The sequence below is a fragment of the Asterias rubens genome, chromosome 19 (genome assembly GCF_902459465.1).
Source record: "Asterias rubens chromosome 19, eAstRub1.3, whole genome shotgun sequence".
Lineage (NCBI taxonomy): Eukaryota > Metazoa > Echinodermata > Asteroidea > Forcipulatida > Asteriidae > Asterias > Asterias rubens.
Window position 1 is genome coordinate 415065 of NC_047080.1, and position 27405 is coordinate 442469.

General features: G+C 38.7%; 3 protein-coding genes across 4 annotated transcripts in view; 1 reads left to right on the plus strand and 2 right to left on the minus strand.

The window, feature by feature from the left end:
- Positions 1-516: 516 nt before the first annotated feature.
- On the minus strand, positions 517-9526 carry LOC117302880 (FAD-dependent oxidoreductase domain-containing protein 1-like). The gene is made up of 9 exons (XM_033786843.1): positions 9331-9526; positions 8657-8974; positions 6448-6558; positions 5574-5692; positions 5020-5114; positions 4330-4514; positions 3759-4052; positions 1677-1781; positions 517-1249 (listed from the first exon to the last, which is right to left on the minus strand). The coding sequence occupies exons 2-9, from the start codon at positions 8942-8944 to the stop codon at positions 995-997; spliced, it is 1452 nt and encodes a 483-aa protein (XP_033642734.1). The 5' UTR covers positions 8945-8974; positions 9331-9526; the 3' UTR covers positions 517-994.
- Positions 9527-9657: 131 nt separating this feature from the next.
- Positions 9658-19285, plus strand: LOC117302972 (arylacetamide deacetylase-like). Its single transcript, XM_033786978.1, has 7 exons — positions 9658-9693; positions 10291-10476; positions 10807-11044; positions 11302-11365; positions 11705-11946; positions 12261-12874; positions 14291-19285. Exons 1-6 carry the CDS (start codon positions 9670-9672, stop codon positions 12815-12817), a joined length of 1311 nt encoding a protein of 436 aa, XP_033642869.1. The 5' UTR covers positions 9658-9669; the 3' UTR covers positions 12818-12874; positions 14291-19285.
- A 2223-nt stretch (positions 19286-21508) lies between these two features.
- The window catches only part of LOC117303193 (neural proliferation differentiation and control protein 1-like), a 69572-nt gene continuing 63675 nt past the window's right edge, over positions 21509-27405 (minus strand). For both annotated transcript variants that reach the window (XM_033787326.1, XM_033787327.1), the window contains 3 exons: positions 25768-25847; positions 22982-23084; positions 21509-22534 (listed from right to left, as the gene is read on the minus strand). In XM_033787326.1, coding sequence (XP_033643217.1) covers positions 22451-22534; positions 22982-23084; positions 25768-25847 — 267 coding nt within the window. In that variant the 3' untranslated portion in view covers positions 21509-22450. The remainder of the gene's footprint in view (positions 22535-22981; positions 23085-25767; positions 25848-27405) is intronic.

The following is a 27405-nucleotide window of genomic DNA, read 5'->3' on the forward strand; positions in this document are numbered from 1 at the left end:
ACACACTAAATACGATTGAAAAATATTGAAGTAAAATTAGAAAATGTATATTTATTTCTAAATAATGGTTTTATTCTACACCTAAGGGTATATCATATCTTCCTGAGCCATTCTACTATGGAATGTGCTTGCCTTGTCCTTCTCATGTTCATTTACATCAAAATGCAGCTTAGTGCTAGTTTTTTTTTCCAACATAATTTATAGGCAAAATTATCAAAACCGCTAGAAAAAAGTATATACAGTGTCTGCTTGCTGAGAAGACAGCAACAAACTGACATGGTTTTTCCCCAAGATTATCCAATCCATCCAAGTTTAGCGAGGTGACAGCGGTTACCAACTGCATCTCTGGCTGCAACATTTAAGCACGTTCACCCCAAATAGGCTAAAACCACTCTTGGCAAGAGGCTATACAAGAAGAAAATATTTCAGATGAAAATAACTCGGGGGGGGGGGGGGGTGGGGTGGAGCTGAAGGTATGAATTGATATTCCTCTTAAAACAGTCTAGATTGTAGGATGGAGGGAAACATGCACCAGGCAAGGAGTTTCAAAGAGATGCAGTACGTGGAATAGAGCTGTTGGAATGGCTCTTTGCTCTACATTTCAACAAAGCCACAGTGTATGGGTGAGAAGAAGTAGAAGGCCTAGTTCCACTGTTAAAGTCACAATGTTTAACTTCACACAACCTGGCTCCATCGTTTGCCAAAAGGCATAAGAAAATGCAACAAGCGAGTTTTGTTTGGTTTTCTGTGGAATTTGTTTTTCTTAAACTTGCCTTTCAACATTCTTGAGGTTCCTCCTTGAATAATCAGAAGAAATACCTTTGAAGAATCCAACGAGTGAGCTTTGGTATATCTCAAAATATGCCGACTTTGGAGTTAGAGGTAGTTCAATTTATCCACATTTTAGCAGGTGTCTTTTTACGCACATCTGGCTTGATGACTTACCATCACAATGTAGACTGCTCTCAGAACTTACACAATGTCCAATCATGTCTCAGTAAATGCATTTCTCAAATAGCGGTTTGTTCTGCATGACGCGATCGAAGCTGAGGTCCGACAGATCAAACGCGCTAATCTCCCCATGAAGTATCAAATCGCTGACTGCGAGGCCAACGGCTGGAGCCTGCTGGATACCATGCCCACTGAACCCAGTTGCCATGTATAGGTTGGGGTAAGCCGGATGGTTACCGATGATGCCGTTCTGATCTAATGTGTTGTAGTCATAGTAACCAGCCCAAGCACTTTTGACCTGAAACAACAAGAGAAGAAGAAAGTAGACAAAACAAAACTTTAATACCTGTGTGTGAAACTAATGTGAAAAAAGAAAAAAAAGAAATAACTATTGAAAAGTTGGTTAAGAACCAAACTGACATGTGTCTAAAAATTATATTTTGAGAAACAAGTACAGAGATTTAATAGATGTTAAAGTTAAGAGATGTTTTGCCATAAAAATGGGACAAAAGAAGTAAAGGAGGCCGAGATAAGGACATCATTATATAAAAAAAAGAAATTTAAGTTTGACTGTTTTCCCATGGCAGGGCAGAGTGAGAGAGTTGGACGCTATCACCGTGACAGACACTTAACGGCTTGTCCACAAGTCTATTATTATTAGAATAAGGTCTAGTGGACATTTTTGTATATCTTGAGTGGAGATGAGATGAATGAAATCTGTTTACTTTCAAGTTCTCCATACATGGCATTCGATGAGCTAGATGAGGCCACACTTTCTCCTCAAAAAATTCATAATCTACTTGCAAATTATCTGTGTGAGGTTCTTCTTCCTGTAGTGAGTAAAAGAGCACAATATTAGTTTGTTTAGCTTAGGTCATTCTGTAAACAAAATTTGTAAAACAAAACTACTATTGACCCCTTGCACGCACATCACAGACGGCGACTGTGCCACACTCACCATGTTGGTGGGCACATAGGTTTACGTGTAACGCTGCATTGCCTAAAATGTGCCCTTCACTGAATCACGCACAGTAACATTGCCCACCAGTATGGCGCATCCAAGATTATTCTGATGATGACGGTCAGGTGACTTGGATCAATAGGAACAGAAAGTGATACCTTCAAAGTCAAGTTTATAACACGACCAAAGGAAATAGTCTTCATTACAATTTTGCAAAACATTTTTTAGTGATGCATCCCCAAGAATGTGATAATTGAAGGTGTACTAATGTTAATACTTAGGAGTTGAAGGGGGGGGGGGGAGACACAATTACTACAGCGAGATTTGAATATGGGACCTCCAGATTAATGTGCCAGCATTCTGCCAACTAAGGTATCTAGCTATACTTTAGGCGGTCTCCCTTTTTTTCATTATCGTTGTTTGGTGGTGCTAGTCAGAAGCCATTCAATCTATCTGCTGTAAAGCACAGGGATCACACCTAAGCTTACGATACAACCTGGGAAGTCCAAGCACAGGGATCACACCTAAGCTTACGATACAACCTTTGAAGTCCAAGCACAGGGATCACACCTAAGCTTACGATACAACCTTGGAAGTCCAAGCACAGGGATCACACCTAAGCTTACGATACAACCTGGGAAGTCCAAGCATAGGGATCACACCTAAGCTTACGATACAACCTTGGAAGTCCAAGCACAGGGATCACACCTAAGCTTACGATACAACCTTGGAAGTCCAAGCACAGGGATCACACCTAAGCTTACGATACAACCTGGGAAGTCCAAGCACAGGGATCACACCTAAGCTTACGATACAACCTTTGAAGTCCAAGCACAGGGATCACACCTAAGCTTACGATACAACCTTGGAAGTCCAAGTACAGGGATCACACCTAAGCTTACGATACAACCTTGGAAGTCCAAGCACAGGGATCACACCTAAGCTTACGATACAACCTTGGAAGTCCAAGCACAGGGATCACACCTAAGCTGACGATACAACCTGGGAAGTCCAAGCACAGGGATCACACCTAAGCTTACGATACAACCTTGGAAGTCCAAGCACAGGGATCACACCTAAGCTTACGATACAACCTTGGAAGTCCAAGCACAGGGATCACACCTAAGCTTACGATACAACCTTGGAAGTCCAAGCACAGGGATCACACCTAAGCTAACGATACAACCTTGGAAGTCCAAGCACAGGGATCACACCTAAGCTTACGAAACAACCTTGGAAGTCCAAGCACAGGGATCACACCTAAGCTTACGATACAACCTTGGAAGTCCAAGCACAGGGATCACACCTAAGCTTACGATACAACCTGGGAAGTCCAAGCACAGGGATCACACCTAAGCTTACGATACAACCTGGGAAGTCCAAGCACAGGGATCACACCTAAGCTTACGATACAACCTTGGAAGTCCAAGCACAGGGATCACACCTAAGCTTACGATACAACCTTGGAAGTCCAAGCACAGGGATCACACCTAAGCTTACGATACAACCTGGGAAGTCCAAGCACAGGGATCACCTTAAGGGGATGTGACTTTTTATTTCAAATATCAATGTAGTTCCATGGTAACTTGTGTTACCATAACCACATATTATACATCCGATTTAAAAAATCAAACTTAATCATATTGATTTACTTTCCAGTGTAATGTGCCATTGGGAACAGTGAAGCAACATTTATGTCAACGACCACCGCTGTTGTTTACAATTCATTCGCCACTGTTCATCTGCTTTTTCAACTGTTCCAATTTCATCTAAAGTCAACAAATAATACAATAACAAATTGTTGTAATTATGTATAAAATTATAGTGAGTCAGGAGTTCGACTGACCTCTGTCGGCGGCCCTCGGCCACAAACATAATTTCCACCTAGTCCTTCTCTCCTCAAATAGGTTCCAGAGTTATCAATCACTAATGGGCAGTCCAGCACCGGTCCGTCCGGTGAGTGCACTACGTAGGCGTAACGCTTCCGTGGGACAACCGGCAGGGCTACGTCGAGGAGGTCTTCCTCTGACCCCTTGCCAATGTCCAACATTTCAGCCACCTCCCCTGACCACGCCCCTGCTGCAATGACCACCATTGAACACTGCACTTGTAATACCTCTGGACTGTTCGGCATACGGATCTAAACCACAAGAAATTAAAGGAATAATACTTTGAAAGACAATTTTGTTGGTCTGTAGTCAGAGTTTTTACAAACATTCATACTGTGCAAAAATGTGTGGAGTGGAGTGTAGTTGTAGGTGACGATGACTGAAGAAAAAGCATTATGGGACAATGTACGGGTCTGATTTTATTTTAGGAAACAAAATCTGAACAGCCTTTTTTTGTCAAGGGTTAAAGTTTTCACGGAGGTTGTTAAGAAAGACAAATGCAACAATTATAAAATGAATGCAGCCTACCTTTACAGTTTTCACCCTACGACCACTGCCTGTATAGTATGCCATTTCAGCCCCTTGTCTCGGCACTTGCACACAACCAAACCCATTGACTTCTCCGTTGATATACTGAGCTCCGAGTGACAACGCTTTCTCTTTAAAAGCCTTGAGAAGAGACCAAGGATCAAACCAACCTTCATTTTCAAATCCTGTGTAAAAATAAAACAAACAATCCTAAGCCCTGTTCACATTGTACCACTTATCCCCCATGGAGACAGCCTAGCGGAGGGCCCAGGAAATTTTACCCCAAGGTTACCCCGGAGCACTTTCACACCGTCCCCGCCAACCCCCCTATTCCACAGTGTTCCTTTTGCAAGTTTTAAGAAAACACTGGGATTCTACCGCTTGCCCCTACTCCAGAGCAGGGGTGGCTATTCCCCGTGTATGCCCATATGATCCAGGGGAATAGAGTAGTTTGAAAAGCACTATTGAGTTTCTAAATTTAACATTTTCATACAATGTGAGACTTTAGGTCACTAGGTGGCAGCAGACTTCCAAAGTTCATTGTGACAATCCATGAACAAATTGCATCCTATATTTATTGTTGAAAATTTAATTGTACATACTTTGTAATGCATGAATAGGCATACCATTTAAAATAGTGAATGAAATACAGGGTCGCATAGAATGGGTTTCTGTAAGAGGGTTCATTACCATATGAAGCTAGAGCCACGTCCTCGGTATTCAACCAAGGGAATCTGCTTTTGAGTTGTTTGGCGGTAAAGAGCTCAACCATAGCACCATACTCCCTAGTGATATAGAGACAGAAAAAAAAAAACCTTTTGTTAGTAAAACATATGACAAATAAGTCTGTTGCTATAAGACATGACAGATGTTATTTTTACATCGGAATTAATATAATGTTGTTATACTTACACCAATGTGTGTACTGTTAAGCACTGTATACTCGCTACTTTCCCAAGGGATTGCATAAGGGCAAATTATTATATTTTACTATCAATATAAAGGTCTGATATTTCTCTTTCCAACTACTCTTGGGGTTGGAATGGAACTTAGGTGTGGAGTACTTAGTATGAAGGGTAAACATGGACAAAACTTCAGCTTTGAAACAAACGGCCTTTGTGCTCAGGCATGAGTGCTTTTTCTATGTAATCTTGGTTGACTAAAGTCTCCCTTTAACAGAGGAAAATCCCTGTTCCCCTTCAAGAGCGAAGTACAAGGCCTGTCATTGAATTGAAACAACACACCTTTGCATTCTGTGATTCTCCATCATTTGTTCTGCGCCTTGCTCTGAGGCCAAGAGTAGATATCCCCCTTGATTGAATTGAACGTCAGGTGGATCTGCATCATCAACACACAGGTGCTCCTAAAGGTAGTAAATTAATAGAAGCTAAGGGGTCATTTCAGAACACCTTGGGGGTCCAGTGGTAAGACTGCAGGACTTGCAATCACAGGATTGTTGGTTCGGATCCCATCAAGCTAACCACTGATTTTACAATGACTAGAATAAGTATTGTCGTCTAGTTACTGAATCATGGTTTCTTGATTCGTGCAATTCATAATCATAGACATTAAATCAAATGTCTGTATGAGAGAAATTCACGGTTGCCAGCTTGGCTCGTAGGAGCTTTGCTGAGTTCCCTTCAAGGGTAGATCATCTTAAGAAACAAACAAACAAACAAACAAACAAACAAACAAACAAACAAACAAACAAACACACAAATTATTTCAGCTTAGCAGATCCCTTATTGCTGATGCTTACCATAAGCAAGTCATAAAGCATTATTGCTATTTCTGGTAATAAAACCAAGGATGCCTCATAAATAAACCATGGAGGAATAAATCTAATTTATTCCTCCATGAATAAACTTAATCAAATGAACTTGATCACTCGCAAACTTGAGGAAATCTGTAAACAAGGGTGCTTGCTTTTTGGTCGAGCCAGGAACACCAGGGTTAACCCCTACTCTTCCACGATAAGTGTTACTTTTACATGCACCACCACTCACAGTACATAGGACCTAAAGCTTAATCTCCCATCCTTAGGGCAAAGCAATGGTGGTCAATTGTGGGGTGGTGGAGGGTTGGGCTTGGAATATTAATCTGGATCCTTTTCTTTACCTTAATTGTTTTAAGAAAGTTTACACTGTACATGGACAACTCCACATTGGCTGGGATTGAGAACTGTTGTCTGATGCCACCGACTGAAAGAGTGGTTGACGCCCTGGTGTACTGGGGGAAAATAAATAAATAAATAATATTAACTCTACTAGTTTCTTCTATCTCACACCCCTAAGGGTTGACGCCCGGGTGTACTGGGGGAAAAGAAAGAAATAAATAATATTAACTCTACTAGTTTCTTCTATCTCACACCCCCAAGGGTTGACGCCCTGGTATACTGGGGGAAAAGAAAGAAATAAATAATATTAACTCTACTAGTTTCTTCCATCTCACACCCCTAAGGGTTGACGCCCGGGTGTATTGGGGGAAAAGAAATAAATAAATAATATTAACTCTACTAGTTTCTTCCATCTCACACCCCTAAGGGTTGACGCCCGGGTGTACTGGGGGAAAAGAACGAAATAAATAATATTAACTCTACTAGTTTCTTCCATCTCACACCCCTAAGGGTTGACGCCCGGGTGTACTGGGGGAAAAGAAAGAAATAAATAATATTAACTCTACTAGTTTCTTCCATCTCACACCCCTAAGGGTTGACGCCCGGGTGTACTGGGGGAAAAGAACGAAATAAATAATATTAACTCTACTAGTTTCTTCTATCTCACACCCCTAAGGGTTGACGCCCCGTGGTATACTGGGGGAAAAGAAAGAAATAAATAATATTAACTCTACTAGTTTCTTCCATCTCACACCCCTAAGGGTTGACGCCCGGGTGTACTGGGGGAAAAGAAAGAAAGAAATAATATTAACTCTACTAGTTTCTTCCATCTCACACCCCTAAGGGTTGACGCCCGGGTGTACTGGGGGAAAAGAAAGAAATAAATAATATTAACTCTACTAGTTTCTTCCATCTCACACCCCTAAGGGTTGACGCCCGGGTGTACTGGGGGAAAAGAAAGAAATAAATAATATTAACTCTTCTAGTTTCTTCCATCTCACACCCCTAAGGGTTGACACCCCTAAGGGTTGACGCCCGGGTGTACTGGGGGGAAAAGAAAGAAATAAATAATATTAACTCTACTAGTTTCTTCCATCTCACACCCCTAAGGGTTGACGCCCGGGTGTACTGGGGGAAAAGAACGAAATAAATAATATTAACTCTACTAGTTTCTTCTATCTCACACCCCTAAGGGTTGACGCCCTGGTATACTGGGGGAAAAGAAAGAAATAAATAATATTAACTCTACTAGTTTCTTCTATCTCACACCCCTAAGGGTTGACGCCCTGGTGTACTGGGGGAAAAGAAATAAATAAATAATATTAACTCTACTAGTTTCTTCCATCTCACACCCCTAAGGGTTGACGCCCTGGTATACTGGGGGAAAAGAAATAAATAAATAATATTAACTCTACTAGTTTCTTCCATCTCACACCCCTAAGGGTTGACGCCCGGGTGTACTGGGGGAAAAGAAAGAAATAAATAATATTAACTCTACTAGTTTCTTCTATCTCACACCCCTAAGGGTTGACGCCCGGGTGTACTGGGGGAAAAGAACGAAATAAATAATATTAACTCTACTAGTTTCTTCTATCTCACACCCCTAAGGGTTGACACCCGGGTGTACTGGGGGAAAAGAAAGAAATAAATAATATTAACTCTACTAGTTTCTTCTATCTCACACCCCTAAGGGTTGACGCCCGGGTGTACTGGGGGAAAAGAAAGAAATAAATAATATTAACTCTCCTAGTTTCTTCCATCTCACACACCCCTAGGGGGTTGCTCATGGGGCTCAGTATTTTGTCCTGCAAGGTATGCTGAGCTAAGATCCAGTACGTATGTTTAAGTATGATACCTATTCCTTTATAGCACCATGTAATGGTTTACAGGGTGCTGTTGCATAGCCATATTATGCTGCGAATCAAACCAGGAACACCGGGGCAGACCCCTTCTCTCTTACGATAAGTGTACTGGGTTGTTTTGCGTGCATTACACAACACACGGGACCTACAGCTTTATGATCAATTCAAGAACACATTTTTTAACAAATATTAATCACAACTGCAGGTATTGTTAATTATTCTTAAAAGGACAAGGCAGATATATTCACTGAGCATGTCCCAATTTAGTATAAAGTCTGTAAGCAGACAACTTCTGCTCCAAGAGCAACTATTAGTAGCCACCCTGTATTCGTCTTGAAATGCTTATTACCGTTGGATCCCGTTCAACGACGAGCACATTAAGTCCCGCTTCTGCGTCCCTCTTCAGGTGGTACGCAATACTTGATCCCATCACTCCTCCTCCAATGACCACAACATCGGTCTGGTAGGGCGGGTGATTTGGATTATAAAACGCAGACGTTTCAGGAGTCGCAAACGGATGCTTCCCTTTGATGCCATCTTTTATTGTCTTGGTGAACTTACTGCTGTGGCGAAGGACCATGGGCGTTGCGATGAGTGTTCGCAACGGTCGGGCCATAAAGCTGGCCATCGTGGCCATGGTGGTGGAAGACACAGTTCAAACCTACCCCTAGAGTAGAGAAAAAAACAGTTTAAAAGAAGAGGAGAAATAATAACTTTGAGAGGTGCAGCGCCCTCTTGTGGTTGTGACCACCATTCATGCAAATGGTAGCCTGAACCATGCCTGAAAGTACTGAACAGAGTTGATGACTTTTTAGTCTAGTTAAAGACCATAGGCCATAGCATAGCGGCGCTACATGATCTTTGCTTCGGAGTTTGACCGAGTTGACCTACCCATCCAACTTTCTCACACTCACACTGACACTCGCAAAAACCCGAGCCCCCGGTCAGACCTTCTGTGTGCTCTTTTTAAAAATCTAATCTTTTCTTTTGACAAGAGAAGAAGCATGCAAAAATGCAACGTACCCAGATTATAAACGGTTTTTAATGTAACTCAACAAAAACAACGTTGTCTCCTTCCTTCCTCCTTCCAAGTACTGTAACGTTTGTAGTGTCTTGTGTCACAGCATGGAGCTATTTAGCCTATTATAGTCACACAAAGTGCGTAAAAAAAACGTACGATTTACAAAAAAAATCTGGATCACCATTCATTCACCGCTTGTAATTGTGCACACACAGTAAAGCATCAAACAGTCGTAGGATTCACATCCCTGGTTACTATCTAATACTAGCCTAGAGAGGGCGCTGTTCGCCAACAAACTTGCAGGACAAACAACATAATTTAATATCTAAACTAAAAAGGTGATGGATATTCATTCAGCAGATGAGGTAGGTGAGTGATTTCAGATTTATATGAAAATTTGAGGATTGCACCTCCGACCGACTGCACTCTTATTATTAGACTAGAGCATCCACTAATTTGAAGAGATTGTTTATAATTTTGACAAATATTTTATTTTGTTTACAAACTGTGTTATTTTTCTCTCTTTTTTCTGGATGTATATATGCGGTAACCCTTCTTCTCAGGTAAGAAAAAAATTCAGTGGTTTTGGAGTTAATTAACGGCGGATAAATTGGTGGCGACGTCCGGAATATTACCCGTTTATTTATGGGGCTCAGTATTTCCTTGTTCTTATTTACTAAATTAAAAAGTTAATATTATTTTATTAACGAAACTGTCTTGTTCAGTAAAAAACAATTAAATGACAACGTGACGGCTAGTTCAGTCAACCTTAGACAAGTCAACTGACATCCCTGGGGAACGAACCTCATACTTTCATACATAGTTCTAGGAGTAGTTGCTAGATGTAGACTTGACTGTCTAATAAAATTAGGAATGTAGAAAATAGATTGAGGTAAATTTAATCTATAAAAAAAAATGAATAAATGGAATTTACATCTTTCATTATTGTTTTTTCTCATCAGTTGAACCACAAGGATGCCATCATGCCACTAGACGCTCTATCCGTCATTGCTGGAGCTATTCTAGTATTTACATTTTGCTTGTTTTGTTGGGCGTGCTACGAGTTCTACACTGCTGTTCCGCCAACCATCAACCAGAAATGGCTCTTCAGGGTTGTGTTCATAATGTTCAAAGTCAATCGGTTCATTGTAAGCGAAATAAAAATCTGAGTTTTTCAAAATAAGGTCTCTTCTTGAATTAAAGTGGAGGTATGTTGATAGTATAAAAGCATTTTGATTTTTTTTACTTCAAAGCAAAGTAATGTGGTTTAAAATGTAAAATTATATAAGTTTTTATGCACCAAATTTTGAATCTGAGACTGCAGTAACACTTCTCAGATTGTGTATTCCTATTCCAGATTATTCTATTTGCTTGGACACATTGCTCACAGTTCAAAAAAATCAAAAGTAAACAATGCCTTTTAAAAGCTATAAATCAGTATTTAAATGTTAAATTTGAATTGTTATTGTTTGCTGTAGGCACACATTTTGACTTTCTTCAGAGTATTTGGATCCACGATGGAAGAAAACATGGCCGCCTTCACGGACTGGATGCTTCCAGAATGTATCATGGACGATGAACACGTCTCAACAACCTTACAAAACTTCAACGGCATTCCCGTCCGGGTCCACAGACCTAAGAAAGTCACACTTGACTCGGGACTTTTGCCAGCATTGGTTTACTTCCACGGTGGGGGCTTTGTGTATGGAAGTTCTGGTTAGTTTTCATATCTTGGATACAAATAGAAATGATTGAAAATGTAATTGTACTGCACTCAATCATTCCCATCACCTCCTTGCCAGGTTATCCAAGTTGTACACCTTCAGCATTATTCGTTAAACGTTAAAAAGTTCAAACATAAATTATGAGAGGTTGCACTCAATAAGTCTCATATTTTTCAATGGGGTTAGTGTCATGCCTGATTAGACTGTATGACGTCACATTTGATTTTATTTGTCTTCATTTGTCTCCAGCATCTTTCCATCCCTTTACAAGACGCCTTTGCGAGTCTCTTCAAAGTGTTGTTGTCTCAGTGGAGTAAGTTCACCGATTTGTTTACTTTCTGTTTGTCAAGTATCTGTTTCAAATGTTTTTATCATGATCAAGCTAAACAAGTTGGGTTGTTGAGAGCGAGTATCACAGTGCTCTCCTAAGATGTGCCAAATTTTATTGTACAAGTATCCTCAAATAAGTATCCCTATAAATAGTTTTCATTGACATCTAACTAAATGATCTGTTGACATTAACATTGTGACAATAAATACAACTTGGGATGAGTGTTTGTTGCGACCGGCATACTAGTGCATCTATCTTGTGGATGGTACTAAATGGTCAGACAGTTAGAGGGTTAATCCATGTTTTACAATCTTCCCTCAGCTACAGACTAGCCCCAGCTCATCTGTTTCCTGTGGCTGTGGACGACAGTCGGGAAGCAACAAAATGGCTTCTCCTGAACGGTCCGACATTGAACGTTGATCCTCGGCGCATCGGAGTGGCAGGAGACAGTGCCGGAGGGTTGCTGGCTGCTGCAGTAGCCAAACAGATTCTTGACGACCCATTGATACCTAATCTCAAACTACAGGTGCTGTTTTACCCGGCTCTACAGCTCCTTAATGTTGGTAAGTAGAGTAGAACAATGATTCTGGTTCATTCATCCCATTTCAAGAAATATTAAGAGTGAATGCATGGCTTAATGGAAATTTAATTTCTCAAGCTTAACCCCAACTCATTTGAGTGCTTACCTAGAATGTTCCTTACTCTGACAAACCCAAACTCCATGGTAACTCAACATCCAAACCATTAGATGCATTATGCCAAACCTCATCAAAACAATCTATTTGATTTTGAAGGCTGTCCTAAAACATGGTACAATATTTGTATGATATTTGAAGACAGGGTGACAATCTTATCTCTACATTTTGCTGTCTTGTAGGTTCACCCTCACATATCATTTATGATGCCCATTTTAATACCCATGGCGGAATGCTGACCCGGAGAGAGGCAGTTTCTTATCTGGCAACCTACATCCTAGGAAAAAGCCCAGATTATGAGGCATTCGTGGATCTGGTATCATCAAATAGCGTCATCACTCCAGAGACAAACCCCCAGCACGTCAAGTACGTTGATGATAACCTGGTGCCGGATCATCTTAGGAATGGGATGGATCTAGGAAAGACAAAGGAATCCTTGAATAATAACCCAGAACTGTTGGAGAAATATGGACACTTTTTTGAGGATCCACGTTTGTCTCCGGTCATCGCAGAGAGCATGGATGGTCTGCCGACAGCGTACGTCGTCACGGGGGACAACGACTGCCTGAGAGACGACGGGGTGTTCTACGTGAAGCGTCTGGAGGCGGCTGGCGTATCGGCCCACTGGGTCAACTATGAGGGAGGATTCCACGGAATGCTTCCCATCGTTTTCAATTTCTTTGAGGTGGGGCTAAAAGCAGAGAATGATTTTGTGGAATTCGCGCGTGGGTTTCTATAAGGTATTCCATATTGAGAATAAGTAACTAGATGATAATAATAATAACAATAATAATAACTAGACATTAGGTGTTTGTGAACAAACACAAAGCTGTTCCGTGTTCTTTTCCTTGGATTATGTGCTAAAATGACCAAGGAGTCTATTACTGAAAAAGGACGAAAATGCCGAATAGTGTCTTGAGTTATGGTGCCACTTCCGGTTGACCCGAAAGTAGAGGTCGACATGGGGTCATGGTAATCTAAGGCTAATCTCCAATGCCCAAGGAATCTCTAACTGAAAAAAGTTTGAAAATCGATATTGCCACACTTTGGGTTGACCCGGAAGTAGAGGTCAACTTGAGGTCAAGGTGTTTCAAAAATGTGTCTCCAATCCCAAAGGAGTCTATAACTACAGTCAAAAAATCGACCGTGTACTTCTTGATATATGGTCCCACTTCCAGGTGACCCTGAAGTAGAGGTCAACTTGAGGTCACGGTTTAACTAAGTTATTTTCAACGCCTAAGGGGTCTTTAGTTGAAGAAAATTGGTTGTATAGTACTTGAGATATGGTTCCACTTCCGGTTGACCCGGAAGTAGAGGTCAATTTGAGGTAAAGTTTGTTTGCAACTTAACTCCAATCCCCTAGGAGTCTATAACTACAAACAGTCTAAAAATATGCCGTGTACTTCTTGAGATATGGTCCCACTTCCGGTTAACCAGGAAGTAGAGGTCAACTTGAGGTCACAAGTTTTCAAAGTTTATCTTTAATGCCTAAGGGGTCTAAAACTGAAAAAAAGTTTGAAAATCGGTTGTATAGTACTTCAGATATAGTTCCACTTCCGGTTGACCCGGAGGTAGAGGTCAAATTGAGGTCAAGGTTTTCAAAGTTAATCTTTAACGCCTAAGGGGTCTAAACTGAAAAAAGTTTGAAAATCGGTTGTATAGTACTTGAGATATAGTTCCACTTCCGGTTGACCCGGAAGTAGAGGTCAACTTGAGGTCATAGTTTTTCCAAATTAATCTTCAATCCCAAGGAGTCTTTAATTACAAACAGTCTACAAATCGGCCGTGTACTTCTTGAGATATGGTCCCACTTCCGGTTGACCCGGAAGTAGAGGTCAACTTGAGGTCACGGTTTTTCAAAATTAATCCCCAATCCCCAAGGAGTCTATACCAACAAACAGGGTAAGAATCTGCCGTGAACTTCTTGAGATATGGTGCTACAAATATTTCCCAATTAAATATGCAAATGAGGGTCACGTGGTTAATTAATTAAGAATTTTAACATTTGTGACATTTAGAATTAAGCTTAAGTTCTAAGCTTCAATTTGATATATGATTTAACTCTTTTGACCTTGTGGTTTGGGAGATTAGGAATAAAAAAAAACGTGTACAAATGCAATGGGGTTTTAGGCGGAAACAAAGAATAATAATAAAAACAATAAAAATCTAGACGAAAACAAAACCTGTTCCGACGGTAGGTCGGAACAGCTAATAACCGTAATTATAATAATAATAATATCGAAGTCTTATATAGTGCACATATCTACCAACAAGGTACTCAAGGTGCTGAGATAAAAAGCCACTACAGCGAGTTGCTTTATTATGATCTTTCTCTTGCCAATATTATTGTCAGTGTTTGTTGAAACTTACATAATTTTCTTTTAACCAACCTTAGTTAGAACAAGTTGTGAGTATATATATATATATAAGATAATGGACTATAAATTTCTAACTGACTTGTCACAAGTTTGTGAATGATTAAATTTGAATATTGACTATTGTAAAATGTTACTGAAATCTTTCAAGAGGCTGAGAGATTATTTATGCACGATCAAAGTGCACTTATTTTGATAACAATTGTGTGAAATGACAGTCAGCCGTTGACTGTTTTGTCTTTGCAACCTTTGACTGTTTATGCAACACTTAGGTCACTTATTGCATTGTTTACCTGTTTACAGTTTAATATTTCATGTGCATGTACTCTTAATGATTTATATTATATAATTTTATGAAGACATTGACAAATTGTGGTGTTGGTAAGTGCGGTGCAAGCTTGAATGGTTTGCTATAATAATAATTTATTGGTTTATATTGCGCCCATTCCATAAAATGTACCCAAGTGCATAACAAAATAATTAGACAAAATGTTATCAAGAACAAGGTCTTTATTTGTAATCTAAAGTATTTTGTTAATGTTTTTTTAATTCTTATTGATATAAAAGTTGAGGCAATAATGAAAAGAATTTTTTTTTTTTCAATATTTAAGTGCACCATTCAATGCATTAAGATGTGTATTTTTATATCACTTTTACTGAATCTTGTATGTAGTGAATAGGGATAATCATGTACACATGGATGCATTTTAGGTTACAAAAAAGGCATATTTTTTGTCAGGATCACCTGTTCACATTTATTTATGTGTATACTTATTTAATTTCAAATAAGTAACTGTGATATTATAGTAGAGGGTCCTCAAATGTACTTCTCTCCCAATATTGAAAATTTTACTCAGACAGAAATATTTCTCTGGAGGATTTGTAATACTCAGTAAATTTTCAGACTGAAACTTTGCATTTTACTTACCAGTCCAGTATGTACATCCTTGTTTTCTCACTTGAAGTAATTGGGGAAATTGGTGTAGTTTTTGCCACCAGAAGCTTGATACTTCACGGTACACTACTCTAAATCTCATTTTCCCGGGTACTCCTGATACCTAATTCTATTAGCTGGATAGCGTAGTACATAAGTTAGATGTCTGCCACTGTAGCTTGAGGCAATAAACGCCTTGAGTGGAGTCTACATGTAGGGTTTACCTCAACATACATGTTATCTATGGATAGAGGGTGAATCAGATAACAGCATAAAGAGAGGACCTGCTGTATATAAAGGCAATGTACTTTTATTTTTTGGAACGGTTTAATTGCTTTGTAATGGTTTGATATAGTAACGTTTTTGAGATATTGCCATATCCTGAGTAAATACTTCCATGCAGGAAAGTATTCCCTAATAGGAATACACAACCTGAGAATTGTTTTGGACAGTAACGCTTCTTAGATTCAAATTTTGGGGATAATAATAACTTGCATCTTTTTACATAATCACATTACTTTGAATTGAAATGTTTTTTTAAAATGCTTTCTATTATGATATTGGCATAAATTTTATAGAAAGTGTATCCAGTATGATCATCTACAAACTTATTTAATTTGATATAACAAATTATGCATGTAGAAATGTAATGAACAAGGGATGAATAAATGTATTTAAGATGAAACCTTGTTGTAATCGATTGAATCAATTGCGTGGAAGGGGACCATCAAAGCTCCCAAGAAGGCGTCAACTGAAGACACCATTTCACATGCAAACTGAGTTCTGTCAGCTCCCTTACAAGCAAGCTCTCAGATATTGAAGTCAGCTGATGAATATTCATAGATTGTACCAAGTCAGCTGATGAATATTCATAGATTGATTGATGAGCTAAGTCAGCTGATGAATATTCATAACAGGTAATGGTTAATCACATTACACTCAACCCCTGAGTATAAGTGAAGAGCAAATAATTAAACTACAAGTGTAGTGTGTATAGTCACATTGTGCATACACATGTCTAACAGATATTCACGTCACATAATCATACCATGCTAGCTGGCAGTGCTATTCAATACCTTCAACATGGACGGAAGAAGTGACAAATGAGACAATGATGTCATATACACGTGCTTTATCTGTTAATTCTCCTCACTTCAGACAGTATAGTAACAATTATACAACAAACGACTTGCTATAGCAAGGTCAAAGGTCAAAGCCACCGCCATTATTGGTTGGACAAGCAGAGAGTATTACAACGTAACAATATTGACTAGTTTACTTTCTAACTTGGTATTGTGTTAGATTTTGAAAATCCTGGTTTGTTCATTTTCATTGACAGTCGGAATCTTGCCCACCAACAACATGGCAGCCGTTTGACCTTTCACCCCTTCATGCAAGTAGTCTATAGGCTACTTTATACAGCTCTATATGACTATTACATTATTAATTGCACATTGATTCCATACTGATACATGTATCTACAGGCTGTAGCAATATAGCATCGATCCGGTTAAGTACAAAATTCAACTTAGTGATTGTGCGTTGCTTGTCAAAATGGCACAAGACTTTAATTGGCCATCCCTTTTGAATAAAGTCTTACCAAGCTGGGATACTGTAGGGTCTCACAATTTTGTCTTTAATTGGGATGGATTCATGATTAGGCACAAACCTGTGAGATTTTTCCACAGCTAAGTTTACAACAATCTGTGCTAAACAGAATGTTAACTTAGAACAACTGGTTTCATGACACAATGTTTGACAATGCATTGAGGCAGGTTACCAACTTGTTTCTAAGCTAACTTCTTTTTTGCTCAGTGTCTACTGGTTGACACGCTAAGCATATTAGCAAATTACCACCTGCACTAAGCACTTTTTGATTTATAAAACGGGATCACTGTATGAAACTGTATGAAATATGGTTTGACACTGCAATATTTTGATATCAGTAAATGATGTATCCAAATTCTTAAGACTCAGTTTCACGAAGCTGTTTAAAAGCAAGAAACGTATTGAACAAGCAAGAATCGATATGCTAAGCAGAAATTGACAGGGAGCCAGCTATTTGGAAAGTTGTGTATTATATGATACTATGGCCAGTGTCCACTTTGAACACGGCCCCGGTCTTATATTGATCAAGTACTGCACCCATCTCAATGGCTATTAATATCTATGGAGATTTGGATAGGCTCCACACTAGAAGAAACCTCAAACTAGTCAACTGAGCTTCTGTGCAACTGATTGGACATCTGCATACCATGTTTGTTAGACTGTATGACTGGGTGTTCTGTTCACACAAAAGACTCTTCTTTGATTGCATGCAGAGTAGATGTTTTCAAATTTGATGAGGTTTGATGTAATCTACCCTCTCATTGTCACAATCACCTGCTACTAATGAACAATTGAAGTGGTGAATGGGAAACAGAGTACACGCTCAGCTCACATCACCAAAGCATCACCATAAATTGTACAGAAAATAATATAACTTAGCCGCAAGCACCTGCCCATACACCCGCGAAGGGGCTACAGAAATTAGCTTAGCGAGTACAGAACCCTTGCTTAGCAGGGCAGGTTTCAAGAACATGCATGCAAATGTATGATACAGTAAGTTGGACTGTCTCAAAACTGATTTTGGTCTTGCACTTGTTCTTTTAAGTAACACTTTCTTGTGATTTAGCAGCTTGAATAAAAACTGCCTAGCAGACACAGGCTACCAGCCACAGTCAGTAAACAGTGTGGTTCCCTTGCTCCAATTGTGCTTAGCTTACCAATAGTTGTTTGCTTACAGCTTCATAAATCTGGGCCAAGAACCTCAATGTGTAATAATATACATGCTAAAGTGATCAACACTCGGTGAAGCCAACATTAAGAGATTAACTTTCATCTCGGAGGGTAACATATTCTTGTAACCAACTTCAGATTCTTAACAAATTTCACTTATAAAGATTTCAAGGCGTTACTTAGATCCAAATCTATTAACCATGCAGGAAAAAGTATATTTGAACACAAATGTTTCTGCTGGATTGACTGGAAGCACAAGTATAGTGCCTGTGCACTTTTTTGTCTGTTTAAGTAGAAATCAAAAGTAATTTATTATATATCATTCACCCTTTCTGTATTAACAGTCTCCTCTACACCAAACTTGACATTATTGACAAAAGTCTCACAAGAATTATTAGTATTATTCATTATTCAATAGCTTATGAATTATTCATGATCAATCTTCTGCTAGAATCGTTCTCGTCATTGGCAAATAAAACATCTCCACATTGCCACATTAAAAAAATATTGTGTTCAAATTTCATCAGGAACTAGTCAAACAATATTGTTCAACCAGCGCAATTAGTCGCCATGTTTAAAAATCATATGCTCATTTGCATATTATTTATAGAAACCTCTAAAAACATTAATGACTTTGGGATTTGTTTCTTTTCTCTCTACTCTTGATATTCGGATTATTCAGAATAAACATAACTTAATTACAATACACAATCGTGCTGATATCATCTAATATGTACAGTTTAAATTACAAGATGCCAGTGGCATTATAATTATGCAAATAATATGAAAATAATATGCATATATTATAATGTCTATGGTCTAATATCACTGCATTAGATTTCCATCAATACATACATTATTATATACATGCTACTTTTATCTATACACAATATATATTCATTTAAACATCCCTGTATGTTGGTATTGACAGTTATTCAATTATTAATCTTAAATTTACGAGCTAGGAAGTTAGTCTTCTTTAAACAGCATTTTTAGTTTCCCCTGTTCATATCCAAGCAGCAAAACCCTTTCAATAACTTAAAATCAAACCAACATAGGAATGTCCATATGAGAAAAAGAGCATCTGATAAAAATACTTCTTTCTTGTTTTTTTTTTTTTTTAAATAAATTCTAAAGTAAAAGACAAACAGAAATGGAATAAAATATGCCATGTCATGGTGGATTCACACGTACCTGATTGAATTGCTTAGCGTGGAATACCTTGCTAAGCAGAACTAGGTTACCGACCATTAGTATATGAAGGACATTGCCTGCGACTGGTATCTGGTAGCTCTCACTTAGAATAAAACCAAGGCTAAGACTGCCATAACAATTCTCAAACAGGTACATGTAAATCAACTTCCAATTAAACATGATCACAGCATACGGTGGAAACTCTTCAACTGACAATACAATAAAATAAACATTTGACAACTTCAATTTTTGACACAGCTTTCTATCGACATAACATTGCACAAGGCGGACGAAACACGAGGATCGCCCAATTAAAACGCTTATCGAAGTCAACTATGTGTGCATCACAAGTCACAGAAACTCAAAAGAAACTCGCTATAAGCTCATCACGAGTATTATTAACTCAAAGCGAATGTGCAACAATAGAGCCTTAACTGACATCTAAATACTCCGTGCATCGATAACTTGTTGGTTATTTTAGTAGCGGTGACACTGCCGTGGTGTGCGCACATTTCAAGTATATGGTTGAAATAAAAAATATCACGACACCTAAACTTGCACGGCAGTGAAGCGGCTGGCAAAAAGCTATTATTTGATTATTTGTGTTTCTAAAAACAGCAAGACCACACATAGTTGGCTTCAATCTCTACACAATAACAGTCAAGCCTCATTCAAATTATTCTCTTACCCCTCCCCTATCCATATCCCTCAAAAAATTAATACAATCATTGAATAAATAAAACCTGAAAGAGGGAATAAAACATGGGAGATTAGTCAAATCTGTTATCAATAAAAAATTCGCATGAGGCTTAACGTAAAGTTTTTGTTTAAATATTATTGTTAAACATGAATACTGTTTTACACAAATTGAAAATACATCATTAAAGAGAACCAGGTTTGCCGAGCTCTGAAGCCTATTCTCTATCCCCTTGTAAATTAATAGTACAACACATGCTTTGACGTCACATAGTACTTAGATTTTAACCATTGTTGGTAACGTGTAATCATTAATCCAACAATTCTTTCTCCATTTATCATAAAATATAGTAATTGCTGAACAACAAATATGGATAAACTGATTAGCTCAGAGCCAAATTATAATGCACTCTATTTGTGAGTAACTGTTTGTTGTGTGTACAGAGTTATCCAGACAAAGAAATGTGGTAAGCTATGTTATCATGCTTAGCAGCTTCAGGAATTTAGATTTGAGCATCTGCATTGACATGCTGGCTGGAATGTTAACAATAAACAAGTACTGAAATGTCTCAAAATTATGACTATTTTGCCTGGGTACAAATGACCCAGCTCTGATTGACATAACAGAAAACACTTTGTATTAGTTTTTAAAAGATAGGCATGAACAAGTACTGTTGTTAAAAAAACCTGGAAAATAGAATTCTGGAAATGTTGACATCATGGAATGTATACTATGTTATTGTTTCCAACACCAGATATTCTTGATCTTGACAATGTTTATCTTTAAACGTTGTGACACTTGTGTCCTTGAGCAAGATACTTTACTATAATTGCTTCTCTTCACCCAGGGGAATAAATGGGTACCTGCGAGGGTAGAAGTTGATATTGTGAATGAAAAAGCCTTTGGAGCGATATAAACTGTTGCCCAGGTTGTATACTCCCAAGGGAGCTGAGAAACATTAAAAAGGGATGTTATTGGCCCTATGACCAGGGCACTAATGTAAAGTGTTAGTTATTAGGCGCTATATAAATCGAAAGTTATTATTATTATTATTTAACCTCAAACACCACTCCCCCCTTCTCAAATCTAAACCAACATTATTTTGTATTCATCTTTAAATAACTAAATATACATGGAATAGTCATCACCCAAATATACTTGTGTTGTTGTGATACAGCACTCACTAACAGTTTAAATGACTAATCTAAAATAAACAGCCCGTTGTTTCTCAGTACTGTTGTGGCTCTTTTCTTCTGCTAGTACATTCAGAGGGAAATTACTTGTGCTTTTTATCACATCAAACAAACGCTTTTCTTCTTTCAGTACGGGTGAAAACATGCAATAAATTAAGTACATAGTTGCCAGAGATCAAATGTTTTTTGCTTATTTCAAGATTTTTGAAACAAAAAGGGGGTCAATTAAACTCAATATCAGAACGAGTTTGTAGTTTTCTTTTTTCTCAAAGCTTTAAAGGAAAGCTCACTCTATTGATTCATGTTTTGAAAACAAAAACCCTGAAAAGTGGAGTGATTAATGACCATCTGTGGAGAGATTTATTTAATGAATTTTGCAAAAAGGTGAAGTGAGGGGCGACTTTTGATAAATTCTGCTAAAGTGTCCCTGGTGACTTGTCTTTTTTCTTGGACAGCAATGGACTCTCTCCATCTTACTGCGGCCATCATTGTAGGGTTGCCAAGAACCTCCATGGTAAAGAAACTCTGATTTACATCCAAACTTCTCCGGCACCAGACTCTTCTGTCCATACACTCCACAGCACTAGACCATTCTGTCCGGCACCAGACTATTCTGTCCATACATCTCCGGCACCAGACTATTCTGTCCGGCACCAGACTATTCTGTCCATACATCTCCGGCACCAGACTATCCAACGGTAAAGCGTACAAAAATGGCCGCAGGCTGACCTCTCTTCGTCACATAGGTTTAAACAAATTCATTTAACCTGAGATATAAGGCAGTCGCAAGTTTGACCAAACAACCACTGAATCCATTTTTGTTTTCTAAAAAAGGACATCAATCTTCTTAAATCTCAAAAAAATCTCCAAACTTTGCCTGAGATGAGAAAAAGAGTCCAAACTGGACTAGTTGACAAATGTTTTCCTTTTGCTCAAACAATTTTTGTTCATTTAACAAAGTACCACATTTGACCACTCTAAGTTGTTTGCTTTTTCACCGGCTAGAAAAGGGGACTCAGTGCTCGACTGGTCAGACACCAGACTGCCTTTGACTGACTTTTTCATCCCCTACTATCTGCCCTAATGTGACGTGTTTTCAACAACGTGGGTTTGTCTATATTATTAATCAGATGGTCTCTCTGTGTTTGTGTTTTATCATTGGCAGTGAATGATCGCTCTGGAGTGACGTCAACGTCAAGCATTATTGTTTCTCCTCGGGTTCCGGGACGGCCTCAGAATTCCTGTCTTCGGTGAAGAGGGGGTTTTTCACTTGCATCTCTCCCGTCTGTTTGCAAGAAACAAAAAAATAGAAAACACATTTTTATTATGGCATTCAATATTGTTTAATCAATGGTCGTGTGGCATTCCTTGCCCTCCACCTCTAGTATAGGACCATGGTTCAAATCAAGCCGGTGGCACTACATGTATGTGGACTGGGTTCTCGATCCCCACCTGACAATTGAATGGGGAAGAGAGGAATTTCATTTATCTTATTAAAAGAAGTGGAGTCTTTTTTCCCTCTTCCCATCCTTTTTGCTCTCCAATCTTTTTTATTGGAAGTTGATTCTAGAACTAAAAGTTCAAAAAGTCCTTTCTTTAATATGAAGGATAAAAAAAAGGGCACAGAAAATACTTTCAAAAAACAAATTATGACGGGGTTTTGGGATGGTATTATTTGTTCCAAGAGGATCATCTTGAGAACTTGGGTTAGGGTTAGGGTTAGGGATCTTACCGGAGCAAGTCCTGGACATTCATACACCGTGAGGTCACCATCTTCATTCTCTTCCTCTGAGTCGTAGTCTGATGCATCATGTTGCATCTCTCCCTTTTCCCTCCTGAATAGATTAATACAATGAATGCCATGTTATCTCAATGCGTAAACTTTGGTATGATACCTGGCTATTGGCTAGTTTACAGTTGTATCGCGCTCTCAACAAAAATATTGACTCGTAAGGAGACCGCCAACATGGGGTTTGATAGCTCTGTTGGTAGAGCACCGGCACTTTAATCCGGAGTTCACTGTTTCTTATCCCACTCTAGTCAAATTTGTTGATGCACATTGTTCCTAAGTTTTGTCGGAATAGCTGAGGTTTTCTGATCAAGTTTTCTTGAATTGATATGATTTCATTTTAGAGAAAAATATTTCACAGAACCAAATTTATTTTTATATGAACTTCATACTCAATAATTTTTCAGACTACAATTACAATTTTTTTCATTATCATTACCAGTCCAATATAATACCTTTGAGAAGGAACATAATTTATTAAAGTGACTTCCTGAAACTCGCATATTATTTTCTAATTCTTGTAAAAAAAAGAAAGAAACAAAACCCAAATAAGTCCATTAAAAGATAACAACACTATACTGTTCACCAATTCAAATGGATTTGTAATGTGGCGTTCTTTGAAAGACCATAAATAAAAATGAAGGATATTATGTGGTGAATGCACCTTCATATCATACTCCTAATAGTACACAGTAAAACCTCCCATTCACACCATTGGCGTCATATCATTTAATATCGTTCAATTGGTTTGGTATGGTAAATGCAGTTCTCCTGTGTACAATATGAAACAAGTCAATGTACATGTACATCTAAACTAGACACTGTATACCGCTCCTCAAAGAAATTTTCTTTGCAGCGTTTTCAGCATTGATAAATTTGAAGATTAGGCCCCAAGATTTGTTTTCTTTTAGAGCTGTTTAAAAAAATGTACTTGCTTAGCAAAATGACAGCAGGGCACCTAGTCACAAGGACACTTGACAGGTAATTTTGGCTGCTAATGTACTTCTGCTTAGCAAGACTTTTCTGCGCTTAGCACTGTTGTACTAAACAGCTTCATGAAATTGGGCACAGATCATGTTGTCATCTTAGAAATGGTTTAAAATAATAAAAGCACGACACTACCCAGCATCATGTAGACGAGTAACACATTCCATAGGAAATACATTAAGTTTGGTTGTTTAGTCAATTCACATGGCTAAACATCTATACAACACAGCACCATAACATGTCGGGTTACAGAACACTTTAAATCGACACATGGATGAGTTTAATGTTTCACTCCCAAGTTGACAGTCAGGGGTGGAAATGATTGATGACTGTGAATATTTTAACCCAATTTCAACTTCTTTTCATGATCAGCAGAATGTATTGACTGCAAAAAATGAAAAAGTAGAAGAGGAGAGTCTTAATAGTACTCGTGCCAGGCTTTTGAATTTTCAAACATAGTTCAGACTTTCCCTTCAAACAGGATTTCAAAACATCTGGGATGGATTTTTCCTTAGGTTTCCGATCAGTCTGGCATTTCATTCGGTAGCGCATGATAATGTCAACAGGAATGAAACAAAATATAAGAGGGGTGGGAATAAATTGACTTCTTGGATTCAGCCCGAGGCTACGATGAGAGAACGCGACTTGCATACAGAAGCTTTCCCCTAGCCGCCGTGGTTTGCAAGCAGACGCCTGATTATTCCCCGCACCGGAGTGGATTGTGTGATTGTGTCAGATCGAGTGTCGCAGTCTCACTCTCTCCTGCCCCCTCGGCTGCATTGTTGTTTGGCTTCTGGAAGGTGGAGCTGCCTCAAAGGTGGCTTTACTCTGGAGAGTTCTCTGCCCCAGTTTGGGGCAGGGGTTTTCTCAATTAATAAACTTCTTCTTTTTTCCTTCAAGAAAACCAATTTGGGGCCCAATTTCAAAGAGCTGCTTATAAGCAGAAAATACTGCTTAAACAATTTCTGCTTAGCGGGTTCAAATCCCACTGAGTGATTTGCCTTTGAATTTTGTTTTCCACAGAGCTCCTGGAAATTACCGAGTATACAGTGCTTATAATGCACATCGGTGTATGAGTATAAAAATAAATGCTAACCCATATTAGTTGTTTGTTTAACAAGTCGACTGTGTAAACCATGTAAACCAGTAATGGCTCAACTTTAGTCTTCAGGGATTAGTGACACTGTGAAAGGCTAACGATCCGCATGACATTGTTACGGCCCTCCACGTAAACATTTTGTCCCTTTGATACGATCACCGGTTTGGTGTCACCGGACACCGGGAAGGAAAAGATAAATGAACAGTGGAGGCATCTATGGATCTGGGATTTATAAAACCAAAAGAGTTTACAAAATGTGAACTCATAGATTTTAACGAAACAGGATACAGTCCTCCAAGCCCCGGAATCGAGAGGAAATTCCAAGCTTATAAAAATATCAAGAAACACTTCCCCCCTCAACATCATATCAGCTTCTCGTTTCCAATAAACAAAATCCTTAAAGAATTCTCTCTTCAAAAAGGGTTATTTCTGACGGTAAAAGTAAGCGATATCGTTCACATAATGCCCAACAAGAAAAAACGTGCACAAGTGTACATGCTGCGCATGACTCTTAGCCAATGATAGTTCTACATTGACCTCGGTGAGGGCGCCGATTAAGGAAGGGTCTGTCATTTGCAAGGGTTCTATTGTCAAAGTTTCTCAAATAAAGCCTGCAACAGACTACTCTAATTATGGGACTTACTTTTCCATGGCAATCATCTGCTGTTTGTGGTGTTGGTAATGATACATCTGTGCACTCTGGGCCAGCTTCCGATCACCACTCTGTTTGCAAATAAAAAAGGAAGAGAAAAAAAACTCAAATTTAAAGCTAATAAAAACCCAGCTGACCAGTCTCCTTGGACAACAATCACTGCGGTTCCAGCCAGCAGTAGGATCATCCTAAAAGCTCCTCCATTCTCCTCATCCTTTCAGGTCCTCATCTGAGCCTCCTTCTTGGAATTGAGGTTGCATCCAAATAATAAGGTGTGTACCACATTGTGTGAGTGGTCCAACGCAGCTAAAAGGTTTCACAATAAAAGATACAACCTTATTTACAATACTGTAATGATAATGGATTTCACAGCTGTGGTCAAATTTGTGGAGTACTGAGAATTTCAAGTCTACTTGCGCCGTTGCCTCTGTAAGACCCAATTTAATAATAACTCTTAACATATTTGCTTTGTAAACAAGCTGGACAGCACCAGTCATGTTTACAGCTATAATTTTTTGGCTGATAACCTGTTTCCACTAAGCAAAGATTTTCTGTGCTAAGCAAAGGTTTTCTGCTCCATGAAAAATGTTCCTGCTGAACAGCTTTAAACCCTTTAACCATAACAAAGACATGAAAGAAAACAAAACATTCATGTGCTAAAAAATATGCAGAGCTCAGGCGATCGGTTATCCAATGAGAACTCTATTTGCATTTCAGATTATGTGGAGACTCATCGAAGTGTCAGTAACCCTGAGGTATATTAGACTTGGATAGGTATGAAGAAAACTAAATAAAAAAATGGCTGGATGAATGTGTGTAAGTGAATATAGATAGGGCTTGGGGTAAGAATGGCAGAATGGAAGCATCTGCCCATCAGAGTAAGAGGGGGGGGGGCTTGGGAAAGAATTCACACAATCTGAGGAGATCAATGAAAACTAATTCACACTCTCCGAGGAGAGGTTTCCTTCATCAGCTGAGTCCTTTGCTGATTACAATCTGTAAAGTTGGCTGACCTCAGCCTAGACGGCCACCGCAGGAAAATAATATGTTTGCTTTATTTGATCAAACACGAAGTTGTTAAGCCTAAACCATGGGTTCTTTTTTTGGAATTATCGCAGCTCATTACATACAGTGTATATGTAAAGTATGAAACACTTGATGTCACGGCAAACCTTTATTTCAAGATTGGAAAATCAACTCTAGACAATTTGGACCAGTAAACAGTCACTAACTTTGATCACTTAATTTTCTTCCATCCAGAAATTTCTTCCAACAACTCAAGAAAACTTTGACGAGTAAACAGTCACTCACTTCAGTCACTTAATTCTTCCATCCAGAAATTTCTTCCGACAACTCAAGACAACTTTGACGAGTAAACAGTCACTCCTTTCAGTCACTTAATTCTTCCATCCAGAAATGTCTTCCGACAACTCAAGACAATGTTGGCTGGTAAACAATCTATCACTCAATCCCTCCTCCTCCCCATCCCAAAACATCTTCGGACAACAAGATAATTTTCCGAGTAACGTTCACTCATTTCCGCTCCTAAACATCATCCTCCGAGAAATCCCTTCCGACAACTAAAGACAATCTTAATGAGTAAACAGCCAACAGTAAAAATAAATAATG

Excerpts from the sequence above, each read along its gene's own strand:
- LOC117302880 (XM_033786843.1), bottom strand. The coding sequence starts at position 8,944 with ATGGCCACGATGGCCAGCTTTATGGCCCGACCGTTGCGAACACTCATC. Across the intron at positions 5,693-6,447 it reads ACTTTCTTAAAACAATTAAG|GAGCACCTGTGTGTTGATGA; the intron begins GTAAAGAAAAGG and ends TACTACCTTTAG. Across the intron at positions 4,053-4,329 it reads GTAGGGTGAAAACTGTAAAG|ATCCGTATGCCGAACAGTCC; the intron begins GTAGGCTGCATT and ends CTTGTGGTTTAG.
- LOC117302972 (XM_033786978.1), top strand. The coding sequence starts at position 9,670 with ATGGATATTCATTCAGCAGATGAG. Across the intron at positions 10,477-10,806 it reads TCAAAGTCAATCGGTTCATT|GCACACATTTTGACTTTCTT; the intron begins GTAAGCGAAATA and ends TGTTTGCTGTAG. Across the intron at positions 11,947-12,260 it reads TCTACAGCTCCTTAATGTTG|GTTCACCCTCACATATCATT; the intron begins GTAAGTAGAGTA and ends GCTGTCTTGTAG.